Here is a 21843-nt window from a genome sequence, read left to right on the forward strand (position 1 = left end):
GTCGTTTTTCGTGGAACGGATTAAAAGCGTTAACCGAGGGGCTAATTACGGGTGAAACGTCGTACTCAGATTGTAAATGTTGTGCCTTGGCTCTCCAACACACTGGTTAGTGCTGTACTAGTGACGAATTGGCATGTTCTATTGACGTTCCAAACCTTACTAATTGGCTGTGTCGGGTGGTGGCGGGTTTACACGACACAACTATAATATTTATGCGATCTAAGCCAAAAAAAAACCTCTATTATTAGGGAATAAAAGGGCCCACCTCGACCTGACCGGGGAGAGACGTCAATTGGCAATGCATTGGACGGGGCGGAGGAGGTGATCTCTGTTGCAAATGCGATTAGTAATTTTCGTCCTTACCCATGTATCGATGGTTCAATTTGAATAGTGCAATTTTGTTGAGGGAGTTGCGTGTCGTTGCCTTGGTGTGGTCTGCGATTGCTTTTGCTGTTGTTTTGCTGCCTTTCCCAAGCTTGTGAATTGATGTACCAAAGCAATTTGAACTTCTATGTTTTATGTATTTCTGTTTATTTATGTTTAGTGGTTTGCTTACCCATACTTTGCACACCTTTCGTGTTTGTGGTATTGTTTGTTGTTTTGGCTTTCTGACTCGCTCCTACTGGACAGAAAATGATATTTATACTTCATCGGATTCCTCCAGTCCAAATGAAGATTATGTTTCTGTAGAAACAGCTATCCTTTTTAATATCGTAAAATGGCAAGAAAATATTTATTCCTGAGGGGTTTTGGAAAATATTCTCTAGGATTTAAAGATAAATTCACGTTAATAAGAGCAGAAATTGAAAAGTTATAGCAATTTTAAATAAACCGTGGTCAGTCTTCTGTAGCCGTTAGTCCCACCTCTTCGATGTTGCTATCTATTATACGTCTACCAAACTTCTTCCACCGTTTCAATTCAATTCAATGTTTATTGGTTACATGATAAACAAATCCCATGTAATCTTGATTTGAAGCTTTCGTGACTGCAAGGAATCCATACTCTTTGGTTCTTTTGGTAAAGTCACGTAGGCAGAAAATAAGCTTGAGTTGCCATCGAAACGTCGTGATCTACCCAAAGAGTATGAATCTCATGTAGCCAGTTACCATGGCCTGCAGCCACCAACTATAGAGTTATTGTTGGGATGGAGAGGAGCCTAGCCAGCAGCCAGCCAGGAAACTCGAGGCATCGATTTTTAATAGTAATATCAAAACCCATGCTTCCCCCCCGCACCTCCAATTAGCACAGTTGGTTACGTACGGTGCGAAAAAAATTCAACATACATACGTACATACGTGCTCGCCTGATTGGAGCACTTTATCATCCACTTTTCATCATATCTGTATCTCCCCATAGATAGCCACACAATCAGCTATATAATCCATTTGTTTAATCTACTTAATCTGCCTGCTGTCATCAAAAGGCAATGCGAGATTGTGGATTATCTGCATTACCCAGGACACCAATGAGGGATAATCTTAGTAACCCTACATTTGACCCCCCCCCCCCCGTCATCCCATCCCATTGAGCACAAGCATCCAATTACACCGCGAAGCCTGGTGTGACATCAAGAGACAACCTATTGCATCGTAAACCATTCCATCTCATTAGGAGCGTACAACATCATCAAGAGCATTTCAGCCTTTGAGACAACATCTTCCATAAGAAAACTGGCTGCTGCGGTTACGTATTTGCTGTAATTCACAGCACCGGAGGCCCAAGCACACCACACCATGCACAGAATCTCCCGTGCATTAGAATTCTACCTCCGGAGTTAGCGTGGTGCTAAAAAAGATGGCAGTAAAGAAAGTAACATACCTATCGATTCGTTTAACACGTCGGCTTTTGCCGACCAATATTATCCATAACAGTTTTTTTTTGGGGGGGGGGGTTAGATTGCGTAAATATAAATGTGTATTTAAACCCGACACCACAGGACACAGCAAATTAGTAAAGTTTGTAACGTAACCAAACCTTCAAATTAGTTGCTAGTTCAGCATACTAGTGTCCTGGAGAGTAAACCCCCAACATTGACCATTCGAGTATGAAGTTTTGCCGGCAATTACAACCAGTCTCATCAGGCAACAGTCAGAACTGTGGAGAACTCACCCTGTTCTGGTCTCAAATCTATCTATGAAACCACCTATCGATGAATTCAAAAGGGGTGTTTTTAAACCGGGGTCGTCTGACTTCACTCCATGCTCAAAGTTCTCAAAAGCAAGAAAAGTATTCGCGTGGTTTCTGTAATATAGACACAGCTAATGCATTCATGCTTTCAATATTCGCTGGGAAAGTGTTAAAAGGAACAGAGCAAAAGCCCAGAGGAAGAGTCCTACAAGAGTCTATTATTATTATCATCATCATCATCAGGGACATTCCATGCTGTCAATAAACAACTTGATCATATTCAAGATGATGTATTTTGGAATATAGGCAACGACAGAGAGAAACAACAGCCGATACTTGTGAATGACACAAATCTTCACTTAAAGCTTTCATGACTGCAGGAATTCATATTCTTTGGGTCTTTCGGTAAAGCCACGTAGATAGAAAAATAATGAAAAGTAAAAATATCACGACGTTTCGATCGCAACACAAGCAATCGTCATCAGGTGGCTTTACCGAAAGACCCAAAGAAAATGACACAAATGCCCCTCAACCTTCACGTGTGTGTAAATCATAACAGAGGCATAATTCAATACGAGCACAAGCAGTCAAACTTGCATGCAGTGCGTACTACGCTGGAATTTTCACTATTGCTACGATACACAATACGTGCATCGGCACCTACGGGGGGCGGGGGCTGGGAGGGAGCGGTGGCAGAATGGTGAGCACAAAACGCCCCGTGAATCCGGCCGTCTTAGTTCAACTTCTTGCCCAAGGCTGGCTTAGATGGGTGGCGAGTGATATCTGGAAGGGTCTTGGGGCCCCCCTTACTTCACCAACCTGCACGGACCTGCCTGGTCAAGAATGGCAACCTCCCCCCCACCCCCTTCCCACGAATGCCATAGCATGGGGGAAGGCCTTCATCCAGCCATGAAATGACAAATGGCTGTAAGCATATCCTTTTGCTTATACTTTATTTGCCTGTAATCGTGACCTCCGGAAGACGCACTTTTAAAACTGCTGAAATGTAATTACGAAATCTCCCCTTTTTGCAGTGAACCTCAACAGACCCTCAAATGCCTAATGAAAGGGCACCGACTTCAGTGAAACTTCAACGTGAAGTCAGGAGGGCACGCCGAGTTCGTCAATCAAAGGCTCAAATGTTTCCCGGAGCGGGTGGGTCTAAATCATCCGCCCACAGCACAGCTGACACAGGAACTCTGAAAACCCACACCAGGATTATTTTTAAACCCGCATCGTCACCACGTCACACGTGAACCATGCTTCTTCTCGGCTTCACCAGAACACGTGCACTTTCGCCACAGCAGCCTGGTGTACGAGCGCACATTTGTTCATTTAACACATGTGCCTTCGCGACCACTATTATCCACGGAGTGCACGTTTGCCGATCGCGGTGTTTTAAAGTCACACCGAGATCCCCACTTGGGATGTTTTGGACAAATCCCCTCTCTTTAAAAGTAGCTTTTAACATGTGACCAAAATAAACAAATCCTGTCTCGCTAAATGGGACTCGTGAAACCCCAAACCATCATCGCCTTCATCGTGGCAGATGGGCAAACGTCCTGGGCAGGGTCCTTGGGATTTTTTGGTTGTGCTAACCTCGGTAGAGAACAATGCCGAATCACAAAAGACGCTTACAAACATGCAACCAGGGGCTCCATTAAAATTTTAAATCATAGCATCAAACCTCTAGATGGAAGAACACAAAAGTTATCCTTTGGTTTTTTCGGTAAAGTCACGTATAAAAATAAAATAATAAATTAAATAATAGCATACGACGTTTCGATTGCAACACAAGCAATCATCATCAGGTATAATGAAATAGCGACATAGAATATAACCAGAAAACTATAGACAGACATATAAGCAGACAGATATCACCAAGATACAATCTTAATTAAGATTGAACCACTTCTACGGGGAAGTTCCAAGTTTACCTTTTTCTCTCTCTCTGGGTTTCTTGTTCTCTCTCTCTGCCTGTATATTTAGTGTAATTTTCTCTGTCTACACTCGTTTTGTATCGTTCTTAGGTTCTGCTCTGTCTGTGTGTCTCCGTTCCTCTTTTTTATGTTTTGTCTTTCTTTGGAATTTTCACACTTAAATTCTAACTTAGCAATCTTTGAAATACGTAATCGACCAGGCAATGCGTTAATTGTGTGTTGACCGACTCTCTGTGTCGTTTTACATAACATTTCGATACTTTGCTAGGTTATTTAATTTAGTGTGTTCTGTCTCCCTCTAAGCCTGCTTACCTTACTCCCCTCCCTTCGTATTCATTGACATGTAAATGTTTTCCCTACCCCCTCCCTCTCTCTGCCTCCGCCCCCCTCTGTCTATTTAAGGCCACCCCACAGAGACGATCACCTCTCTCTGTACCTGGGTTGCTCTCTCTATGTATCTTGGTGATATCTGTCTGCTTATATGTCTGTCTATAGTTTTCTGGTTATATTCTATGTCGCTATTTCATTATACCTGATGATGATTGCTTGTGTTGCAATCGAAACGTCGTATGCTATTATTTAATTTATTATTTTATTTTTATACGTGACTTTACCGAAAAAACCAAAGAATAATTCCTGCAGTCACGAAAGCTCCAAAATTAAGACAAAAGTTATCCTTTAACACAAACGAGGGGGTGTCCTGACAAAAAATACTCGGGCACCCACATGGATGTTTATATGCACCGCGGGCGCCATGGTGCCGAGATGTCAACTACCTCACCTGGTATACAGGAGGTCGTGGGTTTGATCCCGACCCTGACGCCAGTATATTTGGAGTTTGCATGTTCTCCCCGTGGTCGTGTGGATTTTTCTCTGGGTCCTTTGTTTCCCCCCCCCCCCCACATTTAGAAACACGCATTTAAAGTATATGGCTGCTGTAAATTTCCACTTGAAAAGCCACTTTCGTTAAGCTATCATTTGTGGCCAGGTCACTTTTGAAAAAGAGCTATATAGCTCAGTGGGCCTTACCTGGTCAAATAAAAAAAATGTTAAAGAGTTTTTATTTTTTTAGATATCCCGTGCTAGTCTAATTGTAGCACTTTACAATCCACGATTATTGTGTTGGACAACGCACAACAAAGTTACCTATTTGAAAAGTAGTTTTCCTGAATAACTTTTGACAACAGCTTTTTAAAAAAGAAAAACACGGCCAATTTGCGCGTGAAGGCACCCAACCGGCCCTTTGCGCAAGAGCAATTTCGGATAAGCATAAGGAACATGTGTTTTTGCAACTCTTGCAAATATTACAGAGGAAGCTGAATTGTAACGAGAAACACACCGCGAGAAGGATTTTAAATTGGCCGTGGTTGAGGTGGTCAATGTTTTAACCGAGGAATATATTGTTAAGATAGGGGAACTGAAACCACAAATGCTCAAGATCGCTACAAAGAAATACCTTTCTATCTGTTGTCATAGCCTTCATGCAAGCATATGATCCTGTTTGGGAAAAAGGGAACTTGTAGGTTTCTATGGAATTCTGGGTAAAATAGGTTGGCTAATTAAGAACTTGTACAATGCAACCAAAAAGCTTGTGCGCATTTAAGGGGAGTCACAAGAATAGTTTTAGGTAAAGACAACGTTGATTGTAATCCTTGACTGTGTGTTCAGCATAGACCATGAAGAATAGGCCTTACCAATCACAATGAATCATCTTTATATGATAGGACATGCACGTTTAGTAGGTAGGGACCGTGGCGAGTGGCAGTGCTAAACACTCGGGACAAGAGTGGGGCTCTCACATCTTCATCACAGTTATCATTGTGAAGCGCGAAGTGTGGAGACAGGAGGTGACTATTTGCAAGCGTGCTGTAATGTGCGTGACACACAGGGGAATGCGAGAAGGCGGTCAAGCTGAGGTACAGTAGAAACCCCTCCTCTTAACGACCGTAATTGGTTCCACGAAACCGGTCGTTAAGTGATTTGGTCATTAAGCGAGTATAGGAGATACACGTTCAAAGGCTTGATTCATTCCGATAGCATCGAAAGTTACCCCTTTTTCACCGAGAAAACGTACTTGATAATATTTAAAAAATGGATATCAATACGTAAAGATACACGGTTAATCGATGTATTAGTAAATGTTTACTGTACCTACAGCAGCACGTCGTTAAGAGGGGAATGCTCGATAAACGAACACATTGGGCTCTATGGAGGCACCATACGACTATACACTACACTATACACTACACTATACACTACTATACACTACACACTACTATACACTACACTATGCACTACACTATTGTATACTACTATACACTACACTACTATACACGACAATACACTACACTATTGTATACTACTATACACGACACTACTATACACTACATGATGCATTATACTATACACTACACATGGGGTTCTATGGAGGCACTATGCTACTATACACTACTATACACTACACTATACACTACTATACACTACACTACTATACACTACACTATTACACACTACTATACACTACACACTACACATTGGGCTCTATGGAGGCCCGTCGTTAAGCGATTCGTCGTTAGCAGGGCTGGTCGTTAGGAGGAGTTCTACTCTACACTACTATACACTACAACACTATACACTACACTATAAACTACAGTATACACTACAAATTGGGCTCTATGGAGGCCCGTCGTTAAGCGATTAGTCGTTAGCAGGGCTGGTCGTTAGGAGGAGTTCTACTCTACACTACTATACACTACAACACTATACACTACACTATAAACTACACTATACACTACCCATTGGGCTCTATGGAGGCCTGTCGTTAAGCGATTAGTCGTTAGCAGAGCTATTCGTTAGGGGGAGTTCTACTGCATTGCACTCTCCTTCTTCTTCTCGTGAGGAGTTCAGTCCTCGTAATGTACTGTTTTAGCAGGCTGAGGTTTTGATGGACTTGCCTAAACATATTTGTAAGAGAAGAGAGGCCAGCTTTACTGGCAAGGCTGTGTGTGTCAGAATAACATCACTGGTTGTGTCTGGGTCAGAGCACCACGCTAATAACAAGCAGAGAGACAGCTTCTAGTGTTTTCATATTTGTACGCGTGGAGAATGCTGGGTATTTGTCAGGATATGGTGTGTAACAGGAGTACAATTAGGCAAGAAAGAGTTCATAAGCTAAAGAAGGCTAAGCTGTATAGGAGGACATGCAACCTAGATGGAGGAGGACATGATATCGATACAGGCCCTGGAGAGGGCTTCCAGAGGTTGGCAATCCAAGAAGGCGACATAACGCTGGTGGTGTGGGACACGAATTTCTGCGAGGAGTGACGCGTGTGACCACAGAGTGTGGTTCATTGTCAAGCGGCCCTGTCTCTCACGGGTTTGACTGGGCGACTCAAGCGATGTCCATAACGGAGAGCACTGAGCCTCAAAAACCCCGGCATTCTCAGGTGTGCTGGCTCACTGCTCCGTCATGGACGCAAGCCTTTTCACAGACACCAAGGCACGGGAGTTGAACCCAAGGCTGTGGGGCAGAGGTGGCATAGTGCTTCGTCTGACATGGGTATTGGCCCCCCAGAGTTACCCAGGTCACGTCACTGCTAAAACATTGTGTTCACGCAAGTCGAATGCAGAATGCTTACATGCGTGAAAAACAACAATTTCTTTTCAAAATGTTCACGGGAGCATAGTGGTGAGTCGTTTTATTGTATGAAATGTCAACAGTGCTTTACGAATGCAGCGTTCAGCTGATTATACAGCGGATGTCTGCACTATCAAGTATCAGTGAAAAAACACACGCGCACGACACATTTATACACGCACATGCGCACACACATTCAAGCACACGATGCTACACACGCACACATTCGCGTAAGGACACAATTACACGTTCATGCAGACGTATGCACGTGGATTCACACATGCAGTTACTCTCACAAATGTACACATGCTCGCACGCGTTCACACGCAAATACGGTGCACAAATATCCCTATTTTATCAATATAGTTCATCCAGGCAAGTGCCAATGTAGGCCAATATGCCACACAAGGCATGTCAGACATATTCTGAACCCCTATTTCTATAAATTAACCATATGACATAATTACTTTGCATGCTGCAATGCTTTTTCAGGACATTAAATATTAATTTCAGTACCCACGAGAGAAAAAGAAACAACTTTTAATTGAAAATAAACTACTTTACAAGTCACACAGTTCAAGTAAAATACTACATTTTGAGCGTACTGCACTTGGCACACATAGTGGTCATTGGAACTAGGTTCCTCTTTTCATTCAAATTTAGAACCAAAACTGAAATATTTGGTGAGCTGAAAGCAAACTTGTGCACTCATCACTCATGCAACACTGTTAAGTCTAAAATTTCCAATATGGTTAAAAATAAGAGGATTTAACGTTGGCTTTTAGAGGTTCTCATGTTATGCTTTTCAATTAAATTCAGTTTGTCTGAGGTAAAATGTAACTTTTGATTAAAAAACTTATTCGTATATGGAAATCATGTCATATTACAATATTATTACATTACAACCATTTGTTGAAAAGTGTATTTAGAGGAACAAGCAAAGAATTACGCTGAAAAAAAAAACATAAAGAGGAACCCCATGGATAGGAGAAGAAAAAACGGAAGCTAGAGACAGCAACATTGACTGTCAAAAAAACCAAGTTGGGCATGTCACGAGATGGGACGGTGACCGGTGACCAGTGGTCGAGACTAAATAAGGAGCGGCAGCCACACAGTGCTGTGACATACTTAAGGTGCTCAAATGTAATGAAAGTTACAAAAAACACAAAAGCAATCGACATATCGTACTTTGAAATATGTTTGAAGTTTTCACTCTTCGGCCAGATCCAAATAGTGAACAAATGGCCAGGTACCAGATGGATCTCAAATTGAAGTGATTATCCGGTGCACTAATGGTATACCCAGTGGTATTGGTTATTAAGGCCACACTCTGCTGACGACACGAAACCAAATCAAAACTGGCATAAGGTTGCCTTGTGTAGGCAAATTGCATTGGATAGCAACACTTTGGAAGGCCTACAGGTCTGTAGAATACATTGCATTTCCTTTAAGCAAATTTAAATTAAATTAAATGAGATGAAATAGCTGTGGATGATCCCATTTGACCGTTTTACAGTTTGAAATAATAAGCAGTAAAGTTATAAAACTAAGGAGAGGATCTGACACTACACACGGGATCTGCAATTATTTCTTTCATAATGTAGTTAAGCGTCATTATCAGATTTTACTTCTCGGTCTCGCCAGTCTCAAACCTGGCCTACGGTACTCCATCAAATGATGTCATGGGAGGATTTTAAATGCCGACCTGTGAAGCAAATTGCACCCTTTGGATAATGCCTTCACTCACCGGACCTCCGCAGGCATCACCACGGAGCAATGGGAATCGGAGTCACCCAATTTGTGGAAAACTTCTCTCGGACGTGTTTTCGGGTCGTGCCGCGCGTTGTCCGACGTTTTACTCCACGTGCTTCTTCAGGTTCGGGACATCGCGCCGAGCAGCAGGCGGTACAAACCGAAAACACATTTGGGAGTATGTGGAGCTACCAACACGTGCCATCTACTCCAAAGTGCAACATGGCCACTCGACTGCGTGAACTAGTGTAAGCAGGTGTGGACTTTTGTCGTTGGTAAAAAGTTGATAATTTCTCATAGTTTAATGAAAAAAATTATAATAAAAACTATGCTGATGTGATGGCGAGCACACCGGGCTTTCAATCCAGTGGTCGTCAGTTCGATTTGACCTCTTGGAGTGGCAGTTCAAAAGGATGGAAAAGTTTCTGAAATCACCCAAGCCCTGTTGCACCGAGCAAATTGGGTCCACCACAGTCATAGTCGATCTGCAAGGTCGAGCAAAGTACGAGAATTCCAAGCTCATCAAAGTCGTCTGGACGAGTAGGCGAACGTTACCACCACCCTCTAGAGGGGCTCTCCAGGGCTAACTCTCATGCAGGCCCTTCCGCCAGCAGTGACGTGATTAAGCATTTGCAGGGCCGCACCTTTTTGCCATTTTAACAACGAAAAAATAGTCCAACTATTTCCTCCAGCTGCTGTAACTAGTGTTATTTTTTTTATGGCGTTAAATGTGTGTTTCTACTAAACCATTGCTTGCAATGATGATGCCACAACAGCAATAATAGCACACGTCTGGTCCTGTCTGAAACTGCACGGCTCGGTGACTTGGGGCCAGACAGAAGGACCTCACAACCATTTTGAGTTTATTAGATCACGATAACTGCCAACCCGTGTCCATCCATTAGATTGAGTTAACAATCGATCACTGTCCAAAAGATCTCCGTCGTCTTCGATAAGCCTCCATTAGATTTATGGCACAACAAATGCGAGCGTGTTCAGACTCAAGTTACAGTCAATGTTGTGTTCGTTAGTCGAAGACCATGACCAATCTGAGCCCGACAGACCACAACGGGCGTAAACCCACATGCCCAGCGAGGGCCTATTACACGGAGATTACAAAACGAGTCCATTATATCGACGTCAAGTTGCGTAACTCAACGAACGGGTGGTCCCCGATTTTTTCAACGCTGACGGCTGCGACGGCCGATGAGAAAAACTCGGGTGGGTCTGTCATCTCGTGACATTTTTGAACGGGGGCAGCTAAAAGGGTTATTTCAGAATCAGAATATTTATTTATACCGGAGGAATCTGACGAGCTGTGAAGTTATTTTGTTCGCAGATGTCCAGTAGGGGCGGGTCAGACCATTACAACAACAAACAATACTACAAAAACACACGATCAGAGTGCAAAGGTAAGCAAATCACCCCAAAAAAAATTGCTATAACTCAGCAATTGTTTTTATTTGACCAGGCAGAGCCCGCCGAGCCATTAGCTTCTTTTTTCCGAAGCGACCCGGCCACAAGTGACAGCTCAACGAAAGTGGCTTATCATTTGACGCACTTAACGGCGTCAAGGGAGAGGAGTACAACAGTGGGGGGGAAAGTGTGTGACGGCGTTGGGCGGGTGACCTTGGTACTCACGAGGGGTTGAGAGAGCAGTGCTCCACCATCATCTCGGGCAGGAAGTCGAGCTTGAAGCAAGTCATTCTGGCGCTCTCTCCTCGCGTCGGCCTCGCAGACTGGAACCCCCCACGGTCGGATGAACCGGCGGACGTGACCTCGACTAAATGCTTGGCACAGTAACAAAAAAAAAACCTCAACTTTCGCGACCTACTTAATAATAGCGACGAGGTAGAAAATAACTCCGGGTTCAACGTGGACCGAAACGCTCTCAAGGTCACCCGGGCTAAATGCTACGGACTGGGGTACTCATGACTGGACAAGAAGAAAAAAAATCGCAGTTACAGAACACTCAAGAGGAGGGGAGAAAAAAAACCTAACGCGACGAATGAAAATATGACAAAGCACTCAGAATCACTGAGACAATGCTCTCGGCGACACAAAGACTCGACACTCAGGATGACGCAGAGCGGAACACTCTGTGGACACAGGACTATAGAGAAGCTATGGTCACGGCACGCTGGCACAAACGTCCTCAACTCGGTGCGGCGCACAAGCGGCTAACATCGAGTGCGCAGTGAGCAGGGGAAGGGCGGCGAGGCAGCGGAGAGGGAGGGAGGGAGAGGGTGAGAAGGGGAGGGAGACACGATGGGGTGGCAGAGAATTGGGGACGTGAGCGTTTTTGGAAGTTCGATTGTCGGGGTTTGGGTGGGAGGAAAAGAGGTGCGGGATGATGCGACGGGGGGTGGGGTGGGTGACAGGCACGCCACTGGGTTCCCCTTACAGGGAACGGACAGGAACAGGTGGGTGGTTAACCCGCTCCACTATAGCACGCACACACGGGCAGACAAATCAACACATGCGCCAAGACGAGATCTGTGCAGCTGCGTCAGTAGCAACTGGGCAAACAGCATGGACACGCGCACACGCGCACACACGCACGCGCATTAAGTGAGACGTACAGAGCTTAGCGTCTTCTCGGGAGCAGCTTTTTAAGGCAGCAAAGAGACGGTCGAATTTAATTGGTGGCACGGGGAGAGTGTGTCCAAACAAAATTAAAAAAAAGCGATGATGTAATTCAATGTGCGGAAGAAATGCGAGATTCACAAATATTAGTCTCCGGCCGGTCGCAAGGAGAAAAACGCCCGCAGCCAAAAAAATAATAGAGAAAAAGCAGTAACCAAACACAACAGCAAAACGTAAATCTGAACAAAAGCAAGGAGTTGAGAGAGGAGTACAAACGATGTCGGTCTCGACAGGGAGCGCACAACGACGACGACGCTCACGTGGTAGACCACTGGCACCGCCGCCGCTGAAGAGGGCGGCTTTTGTACGGCGGCGGTGGCGGTCGCGGCGAGATAAACATCGCGCAGCCTCACCGAATCGTCGGGCAGATCACAGGCACGGACAATGAAATATGCCGACACGCGCGGAGTAGAGTGTCCGTTACCCGCCCCGGTGACCGCGTGCGCACGCACGACCGCTCGCTCACTCATTCATTCTTTAATACGCACGCCCATATTTATATACACACACACAAATATAAAATAGAGAGGAACTAGGGGTTGTTCGGGGGTGCCTGTGGTGCCCCCCCCCCCCCACAACCATTTACGGCCTTTGGCCAGGAAAGTCACATAAAAATTTGCACGCGAACGACGCATTCACGCAAGCACCCGATGCTCCGTTTAGAAGTTTTAAAATGAAACATCTTTGAATTGTATTGTGTTTTGAATTCGTTAATTTTATTTCTTCATTAAAAGCTTATATCATTTAACATCTGGAAGACTTCATTGAAAAGGACATTTCGTGTGAATTTTATCTCGTCATTAAGTCGATGGCCTTGCTGGGGGTTCGATTCGATGTGGACTTTCACCTGTTAGGGATTGCGGGATTGAGATAAGGCAACACAGAGCTGCTGGCCGTGCGAGAAGACCGCCGTCTGCAGATCGATTGCAACGTAATCGAACGTCTGTCCCTGCGCCTCCGTCATTCATGCAGGGGGCGCGTAGGTTTGCAGCGCCCCCTGCATGAAAACGACGGAAAGTGCCGGAATGGCACACGAGATGGGGTGGGTGGCCAACACCACGCCCGACCACCTTGGTCTCCCCAGTGCCGTTGTTTTCACCCCACACTAGGTACTCATTTGAGGTTGAGTCGACCTAGGGGAGGCCCAGGACCGGTTCAGAATCGAACTGGAGCCGCCGGGTTCGTAGTGCAGCATGCTAACCGCTCCACCCCCGCTCCACACACACACAATAATACATACACCAACACAAAGATATAATTCCACTGTTATGAACTCATACACTAATACACAATCACTTACACAATAATCAACACTCGCAAATAAGGAAAACAAACCTAAATTTTGCACAAACACACACCAAAGATAAAGAACCCCCGTATAGCCTTCGCAGACTGCTGGGGCAAGTGGTGTTAGCGAGTACCGACTATGAAGGCTGGTACGACATACGAGGGGGGTAGGCGGCCAGCACTACGAAGACAAAGATCCTCCCGAGACTGTTGGGGCAAGTGCTGTGAGCGAGCCAGCACCACAGGCACCGTCACATACACGCACAAAACCCAACATGCAATCACACGATCACACACGCAGGGATTCACATGATGCTCCACACACTCACCGAATCACAAAGACAAAATATCTTCAGTTAAGCCTATACAGATGGCTGGGGACTGTGCCGTCTGTGAGCATTTTTTTTAGTGTGGCCAGCAAGGCACACCAAGGGGCGGTGTGGTGAGCACCTTTATCACTCGGTGCCGATATTAAAATAAAATAAAAATCACACGATGTTCTCGTCTTAGGCTGTGCTGTTCTCGGCGAGAACCCGAACCAGAATCGGCAAACCCAATTGTCCCGGACGTTCTGCATGGCCACCAAGTGAACGCAGTTTGCTGGGAAAGTAACCGCGGTGTGTTGGCTGTCAAAGACCGCATCGCCGAACTCGCACGCGAACACGAACACAGTCACTCACTGGGCCAACAAAGATCCCCGTGTAGCCTGTAACAGACTGTTGGGGCAAGTGCTGTTAGCGAGCACCTATGAAGGCCAGAACGGCACACAAGGGGGTGGGTGGCCAGCACCACGCCGGGCTGACTTTGTCTCTCACACCGCACCAGGTACTCATTTGAGGCGGAGTCGACCTAGGGGAAGCCCAGGACCGGTTCAGATAATCGTCACTGATGTTGGCCGTGAGCGGGAATTGAACTCGGGCCGCCAGGTGCGTAGCGCAACGCGCTAAACCGCTCCACTACCGCTCCCTACATACGTGCCAACACACACACTTCCCTCCCTGACACGATGGACACGTGCCACTGCTTTGAGGGTACGAATATATTCGAAAGATATGTATACACACACACACAATGATTTATCAATCGTATTGGTAGAGGTGCAGCCCTACATTTTGTTGCTCATGCAACTGTTGCCGGAAGGGCCTCCACAGCTCTAGAGAGCCCCTCCAGAGGTTATATGGACTACTTTTGCATGCTGGCCAGACGTCTTGGAAGAGGTGGGAGTAACCCACCGTTTTCCACGGTGTTGAGATGTTAACTACCTCGCCTGGTATGCAGGAGGTCGTGGAATCCATCCCAACCCTGACTCCTGCATATTTGGAGTTTGCATGTCCATCTCAACGTGGTTGTGAGGATTTTTCTCCGGGTCCTCCGGTTTTTCCCCTCCACATTTAGAATAAACATGCGTAGAGTATTTTGGCTGCTATAAATTTTCCACGCGATAAGCCACTTTGTTGAGCTATCATTTTTGATGGTCAGGTCGCTTCTGAAAAAGACCTACACAGCTCAGTGGGCCTTGCACCTGGTAAAATATATATATATATATTTTTTTAGAGTTTTACTTTGTTCCCACCACGTGAGAGATCTGCCCATCGACTCACCGTGGTGTGCCCATTTATACGACCGGATGGACGGATGCGGGGATGATTCAAGAAATTCTCCCAAATGTTTCCACCGCGATGGAATCGAACCGGCGACGTCTGGATCGCAAGTCCAGCGTGATAACCATCACACACCACTGTGGCACTCGCAGCATCCTATCGTAGTAGACATTTGTATTATTATTATTATAAAAATAAAGAGCGGCTGTGTGAACGCGGCGAGTGAAACGCGAGGCTGACGGCGTTGTCGCTTTTCATTGCGTCCAACGCGGACGGCACAATGGGAAGTGCTGTCGAGGGTTAATCCGCGCACACACACGCGCGCACAACTGCACCATCAGCTCTCGCGAGCAGAGACAATGAAATAAATAAACAAACGGTAATTATTGTTTCAAATTTTTTTTTTCAAGAGCTACGACTACTGGGATGCTGCTGCTGCGGCGGTGTAACGTATTCGCACGCCCGAACTCGCAATCCCCGAGGTCGCCGGCTCGACTCCATCTCCTGGCGCGGCGGATGAAACGATGGGGCGAGTTTCATAGCCCCCCGCCCCTCCCCCCACCGCCTCCCTCGCCTGTCCACCCAGCAATTGAAATGCGTGTACTAACGGTCAGTCGATCGGCAGGTTTGCGTCCGCTGGGGTAAAGTGAGGGTGCTCCCACCTCTTTGAACACGTCTGGCCAGCGTGTAAGAGTGGGGGCCAAAATACAATCTACATTGGCTCTCCAAAGCGGCCTCGAGTGGAGGCCCTTCTAACAGAGGTGGTGTGAGCAGGCAATTTGCTGGGATCCAGGTACCATGATTGTGCATTCATATTTTTTACAGCAATAATGTATAGCCCTTTTGTTATCCACTGCTGGATGAGGGTCTCCTAACAAGGTGTAGCCAATCCACCACTCGAGACCACGAGTTTTGTCAGGACCCTCCTCTTGTCGAGGTAGCAATCCTGAAAAATCTCCAGTCATGGTCAGCTATGTGATGACAAGACAATTAAGTAACATGTATGTATGTTTCACTTCTTTCGCACCGTAAATAACCAACTATGCTAATCGGATCTGCGGGGGAAGGACAACAAACTAAACAGAAAAAGCAGCTGTGAGGATGACCGGATTTTGTTGCGAACATGAACGGAGTATTGTGAGATATCCTTCGTTGTGGTGCTGGGGCTCACCCAGGACTCACCGGTGCTTGTCCGTGATTCCTGGGAACTCTGGGGACGCGCTCGGCCTGGTGACGCCGGAATCGCCAGGGAGCGGCTGGCGTGTTGGGGGCGACCGGCCGGCAGGATCGAAGTGGTCCGAGTGGTAGTTTGCAAGAGTTGCCACCTGTAAAACAGAAAAACACAGGACATATCATGACAAGAAGAATATCTCACAAACCAGAAGAAAGGAGGAGCTACATGCAAATGAGTTGTCTTTAATCGTGTGTTATTAAGAAAATGACAAGATATGGGACATTTAAGGCCCTGAGAAGACTTATCCAAGGCAGCAGCTGCCCCAGCAAGAGGACTAAACTAAACATTTTTTTTGTATTTTACCATGTAAGGCCCCCTGAGCTATCTAGCTCTTTTTCAAAAGCAACCTGACCACAAACGATAGCTCAACGAAGTAGATTATCTCATGGAAATTTATAGCAGCCAAATACTATGAACGCGTGGTGATTCTAAACGTGCAGAGAAAAACCAGAGGACCCGGAGGAAAATCCATGCGATCACGGGGAAGGAAAAATACAAACTCCACATATACAACAGGCGTCAGGGTCGGGATCGAACCCACGACCTCCTGTATACCAGGCGAGGTAGTCAACATCTCCTAGCCACCGTGATGATGATGAGAGAGAGAGAGACACGCAAACTACACATACACAGCAGCAGGCGTCAGGGTCGGGATCGAACCCACGACCTCCTGTATACCAGGCGAGGTAGTCAACATCTCCTAGCCACCGTGATGATGATGAGAGAGAGAGAGACACGCAAACTACACATACACAGCAGCAGGCGTCAGGGTCGGGATCGAACCCACGACCTCCTGTGTACCAGGCGAGGTAGTCAACATCTCCTAGCCACCGTGATGATGATGAGAGAGAGAGAGACACGCAAACTACACATACACAGCAACAGGCGTCAGGGTCAGGGATCGAACCCACGACCTCCTGTGTACCAGGCGAGGTAGTCAACATCTCCTAGCCACCGTGATGATGATGAGAGAGAGAGAGACACGCAAACTACACATACACAGCAGCAGGCGTCAGGGTCGGGATCGAACCCACGACCTCCTGTATACCAGGCGAGGTAGTCAACATCTCCTAGCCACCGTGGCGCTCCTCATCGTTGAGGTCACAGCTCGGTGCAGTTGACGGAGTTGCCAGTGATCATTTCACTCTCGGGTTTTATTTCCCTCTCTCTTGGCCAGTCTCACCTCGCTTCGCATATCTGCCATTATGATGCCGTGCTTAGCATTGCGATGTAAATTGTTTTGTTAATATAGATAATAGTTGCCGTATTGTGTTCTCATCTGGTTAAATAATGGTTACAGAATATTCCCCTTGTTTTGAGGGTTACACTTGTAAAAAAAAGAAAATACATGGTCAGCCCTTTGCTCTGCTCTGGCCCACAGATGATATCTCATGACATGATGCCAAAGAACGTAACTGGAACATCAATTTGGAAGCGAAAAAACCCATTAAAACCTCAGAAAAAGAGAACGTCAAATTACAAACCGCAAAGCCAAAGCTACCGCAGGCAATTAGACGATCGCATGAGAATGTGCGTTGAACTTCTTCCGCAACGTACGTAGCCAACCGCGCTAATCGGAGGTGCGGGAGGCAAGAAAAACAAACTAAACACAAAGAGCAGTTCTAAATAAATTAGTTTTCAAAACAAGCTGTTAAAAGTGCATAGCCTCCAGTGGCTTCCTAATATCGGAAGGAAGAGTGTTTGCTGACGCGAGCCCCCAATGCGCGCCGGCAGAACGATGAGGATTTCGAGAGAACGCTGAGTAGCACAGCGAGAGCGGGAGGCGACGCTAAGCGAACTGTTCGCGTTCTAGCGGGTGCTGAGGCCATGGGTCAGAGGCACGGGACAGGCATCTCGAACATGTAGGGGCAGGCAGCTGTCACTTGTAAAGTTCATGGCCTACAACATTCCCATTGTCCTTGAGCCCCCCCCCACCCCGTCCAACCTTTCTGTATGTACGTATTTATGTTGAACCTCCAACCGCGGCAGGCAATCGGAGGTGCGGGGGGGGGGGTAACAAACAAAGGAAGGACAACAAACGAACTCACTGACCTCAACTCACCCATCCCTACTGCCACCTCGCTGGAGCACCCACCGCCTCTCCCACCTCACAGCTCCAAAGATAAGGAGGTCAAACTCCCGACTCCGCTGCCACCGTCTCCCCCGCTGTCTGGAGCGCTGTCTCCGTTGTCAGCGGACTTCCTCAAGTTGTTAAGAGCGTCCTAACAGCTTTCCCTTTCTAACTCACCGCAATAGAATAATGTACCGCCCCCCCCCCCCCTTTGTCAATCTGCTGCTGGGTGGAGGCTTCCCCATGGCTCCACTTCACTATGTCTTTCATTTACCATGTGACTGTTCACCCCCCTCCCTGCCCCCCTTAGAGTTTTGGTAGATTCTAATAATTTGGGGTTGTGATTTAATCCGATAATTAATTATTTTTGGTTTAATATTTGCCATTTTGCTTTTACTGTTTATAGTTTCTCGTTGGTATCATTTGTCCTGTAAAATTCTCACCATTAATGTAAGTGATCCTTATGGCGGTACCCCGGGTTACCAAATAATACAAAATGTCCGAGGCAATGAAATATATTTTTTATGGGACACAATTTTTTTCAGGGGTGTACTTCACTCCGCGATTGGGGTACCAATCAATCCGAAATCAATCCGAAATCAGTGCCACTCCAGCGATGTCGAACGCAGCGAGGACGATTGCGCTGAAACCCTGAACGCTCGTACGCACCGTAGCGGTGCATCGTGTACAGCTCGTCGAGATGAGTCAATTGCCGCATCACCGACCATCAACAGACTAAAAATGACTGTATCACGCACATGATGCGAGAGCCGGGGTACTACGATACCCCGGGGTACAGCCATGAGGTTCAAATGTAACAGCAGATCGCAAAATTTGCAAACAATTCGCATAAACTGCAAAAATATTCTCAAATGCACGATTTGGACGCACAGTATTTGCGTGCATGGAAAATCGATTTTAATCGGCGACACGATGCCCCTGTCGCATGCCTTCCTGTCACACTCAAACACCAGATGTCACTCAATGCTCTGTAAATAGTGGTTCGCGACATCCGATACACAGGCGCATGGGGGACGCACGGTCAGACACACAACGGGAGCTGCCGTGGTGTAATGAGGGTGGCACACTCGGCTTGCCAGTGCAGGGGGCCCCCGATTCGACTCCATCTTCTGGCACGCACCTTCGAACGACGGGGCGAGTTTCTCAAATCCTTCCCCGCCGCCTCTGTCAACCCAGTGGTGCAAAAGGGGCAGACCGTGGAAATTCGATCGGTGGGTCACACGCAGTGGGGTAAAGTGTGGGGTACGGTCCACCGCATAAAAAACGTCCGGTCAACGTGGAAGAGCAGGCCAATGAACCCCCTAGAGTTTGCTCCAGCGGAAGCCCTTTTTCTGCCAGCGGAGGCGTGAGAAAGCAGTCATAGGGCTGAACCTTTGCGTCGTATACGTATTCATACGCTTCAGCTGACGCTGCGCTTTCAAATGTCCGCCGTGACATCACCAACCGCCAGTGAATGAATGGGCACCTCGCCTAAATTGGTCATTTCCATTCATTCGTAATCTGCAAAGAATACAAAAATTCTAACCGCAATTTGGAACGGCTTTACTCTGCATATTTTACGGTTAATGCAACCACAATAACAACCAGTTCCTCCTGCTGGAGTTTAGTTTCTCCACTTCAGCTAAACTATTGAAATTTTACCAGGTAAGGCCCACTGAGCTATATGGCTCTTTTTCAGAAGTGACCTGGCTATCACAAATGATAGCTCAACGAAGTGGGCTTAACACGTGGAAATTCATAGCAGCTCAAATACTCTAAACGCGTGATGTTGATTCTAAATGTGAAGGGAAAAACCAGAGGACCCGGAGAAAAATCCACGCGATCATGGGGAGAGAGACATGCAAACTCTAAATATACAGGCGTAAGGGTCGGGCTCGAATCGGCAATCTCCTGTAAACCAGGTGAGGTAGTTAACATCTTGCCACTGTGGTACCCTCACACATATTAGGCCTTGGTGCAGAACTAGGCTACATACAGTGAAAAGAGGATGGCGTTTTGTGCTAAGATCATGGTCTAAATTTACAAAACTTATTCCTCGCAAAATAGTCCATCGGAATATACATTACATAGCTACAAGTGCCCCCTGCCACCCCCCCCCCTGAATCCTAAGACTGCCATTCCTGGGTATCCATCAGTTGGCAGCTCAGTGCTACAACACATGAACTACGAGCCCCGCGGGACTCCCAGCCGCATCGTGAGGGGGTCACAATTCTATTTGCACGGTCACACTCGTTTCGACCTATTCGCCTATACAAAGAGAGGATTTACTCACGAGAGGTCCGGAGGTCATTCGACTGCACAAAGGAACATCCTCCCGCAGCACTGCCTACCCGCCCCCCTGCTCCTAATGATTCAGTTCCGTTCGGTAATAATAACGCCGTTCTTATGGCTATCACGAAGGCGCTACATTTCGCACGCACAAATATAGTCTGCCAGAAGGGGCCTATGTTGGTGTGTTGTTTTTAACCAAATTGAGTAATTTACGAGGACATTAAAAAAGAATATCGCAAATCTGGACGGTGGCGTGCTCTGGGGCGACACTCCACCGCCTCAATAAATCATTCTCACGTCTGTATTCTGGAGGATTTACCCGAAGAAAAAAAACCCAATATGTCGTCCTGAACGAACAGCTAGCCTTCACGGATAACAAACTCCATTTCTCTTTAGTGTGGGGGGGGGGGGGGTGTGATGGTGGGGGCGGTTGGGGTGAAATAATGCGAGGAAATCCTCCCAATCTCCGCTTCAAAATCCCGCCGGGGCCGGCTAACAATCCCGACGGCGGCGATATCGCGGGGAAGGATCGACGGAGCCGCAAGGCGTCCGGGAAAAAATTCCACGAGGCCCTCGCGGCGCCCGCCGTCATCTCGGCCGCAAATTTCAGGAGGCTTGTATGCCGTCGTGTCACGGTGGCGAGATGTTAACTACCTCGCTTGGTATATCTCAAAATATTGGTCGTATAATATTGTCCAACAACCGGGATAAGTGTAGCTATCTAAATGAGCTCTAGCTGCCTGTAAATCGCGTGAGTTCCATGCAGCCGGCCCCATTGGATATCTCCATTCTCTCCGGTACTCTTTAAAAACAGACACTCCTCCATGCATCTCACTTCTGCTTCCTTCGATGTTGTGTTGTGGGGCGCTGCGGTGGCGAGATGTTAACTGCTTCGCCTGGGATACAAAAAGTTTGTGGGTTCGATGCCGACCCCTGACGCCTGCTGTATATTAGGAGTTTTGCGTGTCTCTCTCCCCGTGGTTGTGCGCATTTTTCTCCGGGTCCTCCGGTTTCACTCCCCCACATTTTAGAATCAACATCCGTTCAGAATATTTGTGCTGCACTAAATGTCCACGTGAGAAGCCACTTCGTTGAGCTATCATTTGTGGACAGGGCGCTTCTGCAGAAAGCGCTACAGAGCTCACCTCGGGAGCCAAACAAGGCTGACCCCCAGATACTGCCTGGACAGGCGACGAGCACCATGCATTAATAACAAGCGCCACAAGCTGCTGCGGAGATGTGGCAGCCACCTTTC

At 46.8% G+C, this 21843-nt stretch overlaps 1 protein-coding gene across 6 annotated transcripts in view; it reads right to left on the minus strand.

The window, feature by feature from the left end:
- CELF2 (CUGBP Elav-like family member 2) overlaps nt 1–21843 on the minus strand; it is a 163152-nt gene that overhangs the window by 75692 nt on the left and 65617 nt on the right. For 2 of the 6 annotated variants that reach the window (XM_061559880.1, XM_061559878.1), the window contains exon 1: nt 16174–16316. Coding sequence is in view for 2 of the 6 variants with exons in the window: in XM_061559879.1 (XP_061415863.1) it covers nt 9453–9575; nt 11099–11163 (188 nt within the window). In the remaining 4 variants the exon portion in view is untranslated. Of the gene's footprint in view, nt 1–9452; nt 9576–11086; nt 11683–16162; nt 16317–21843 lie in introns of those variants that run through there. The other 4 variants (XM_061559879.1, XM_061559884.1, XM_061559883.1 and 1 more) reach the window with 4 other exon arrangements.

Source organism: Lethenteron reissneri, chromosome 26 (assembly GCF_015708825.2).
Source record: "Lethenteron reissneri isolate LAM-NWPU_2019-01 chromosome 26, ASM1570882v1, whole genome shotgun sequence".
Taxonomy (NCBI): Eukaryota; Metazoa; Chordata; class Hyperoartia; order Petromyzontiformes; family Petromyzontidae; genus Lethenteron; species Lethenteron reissneri.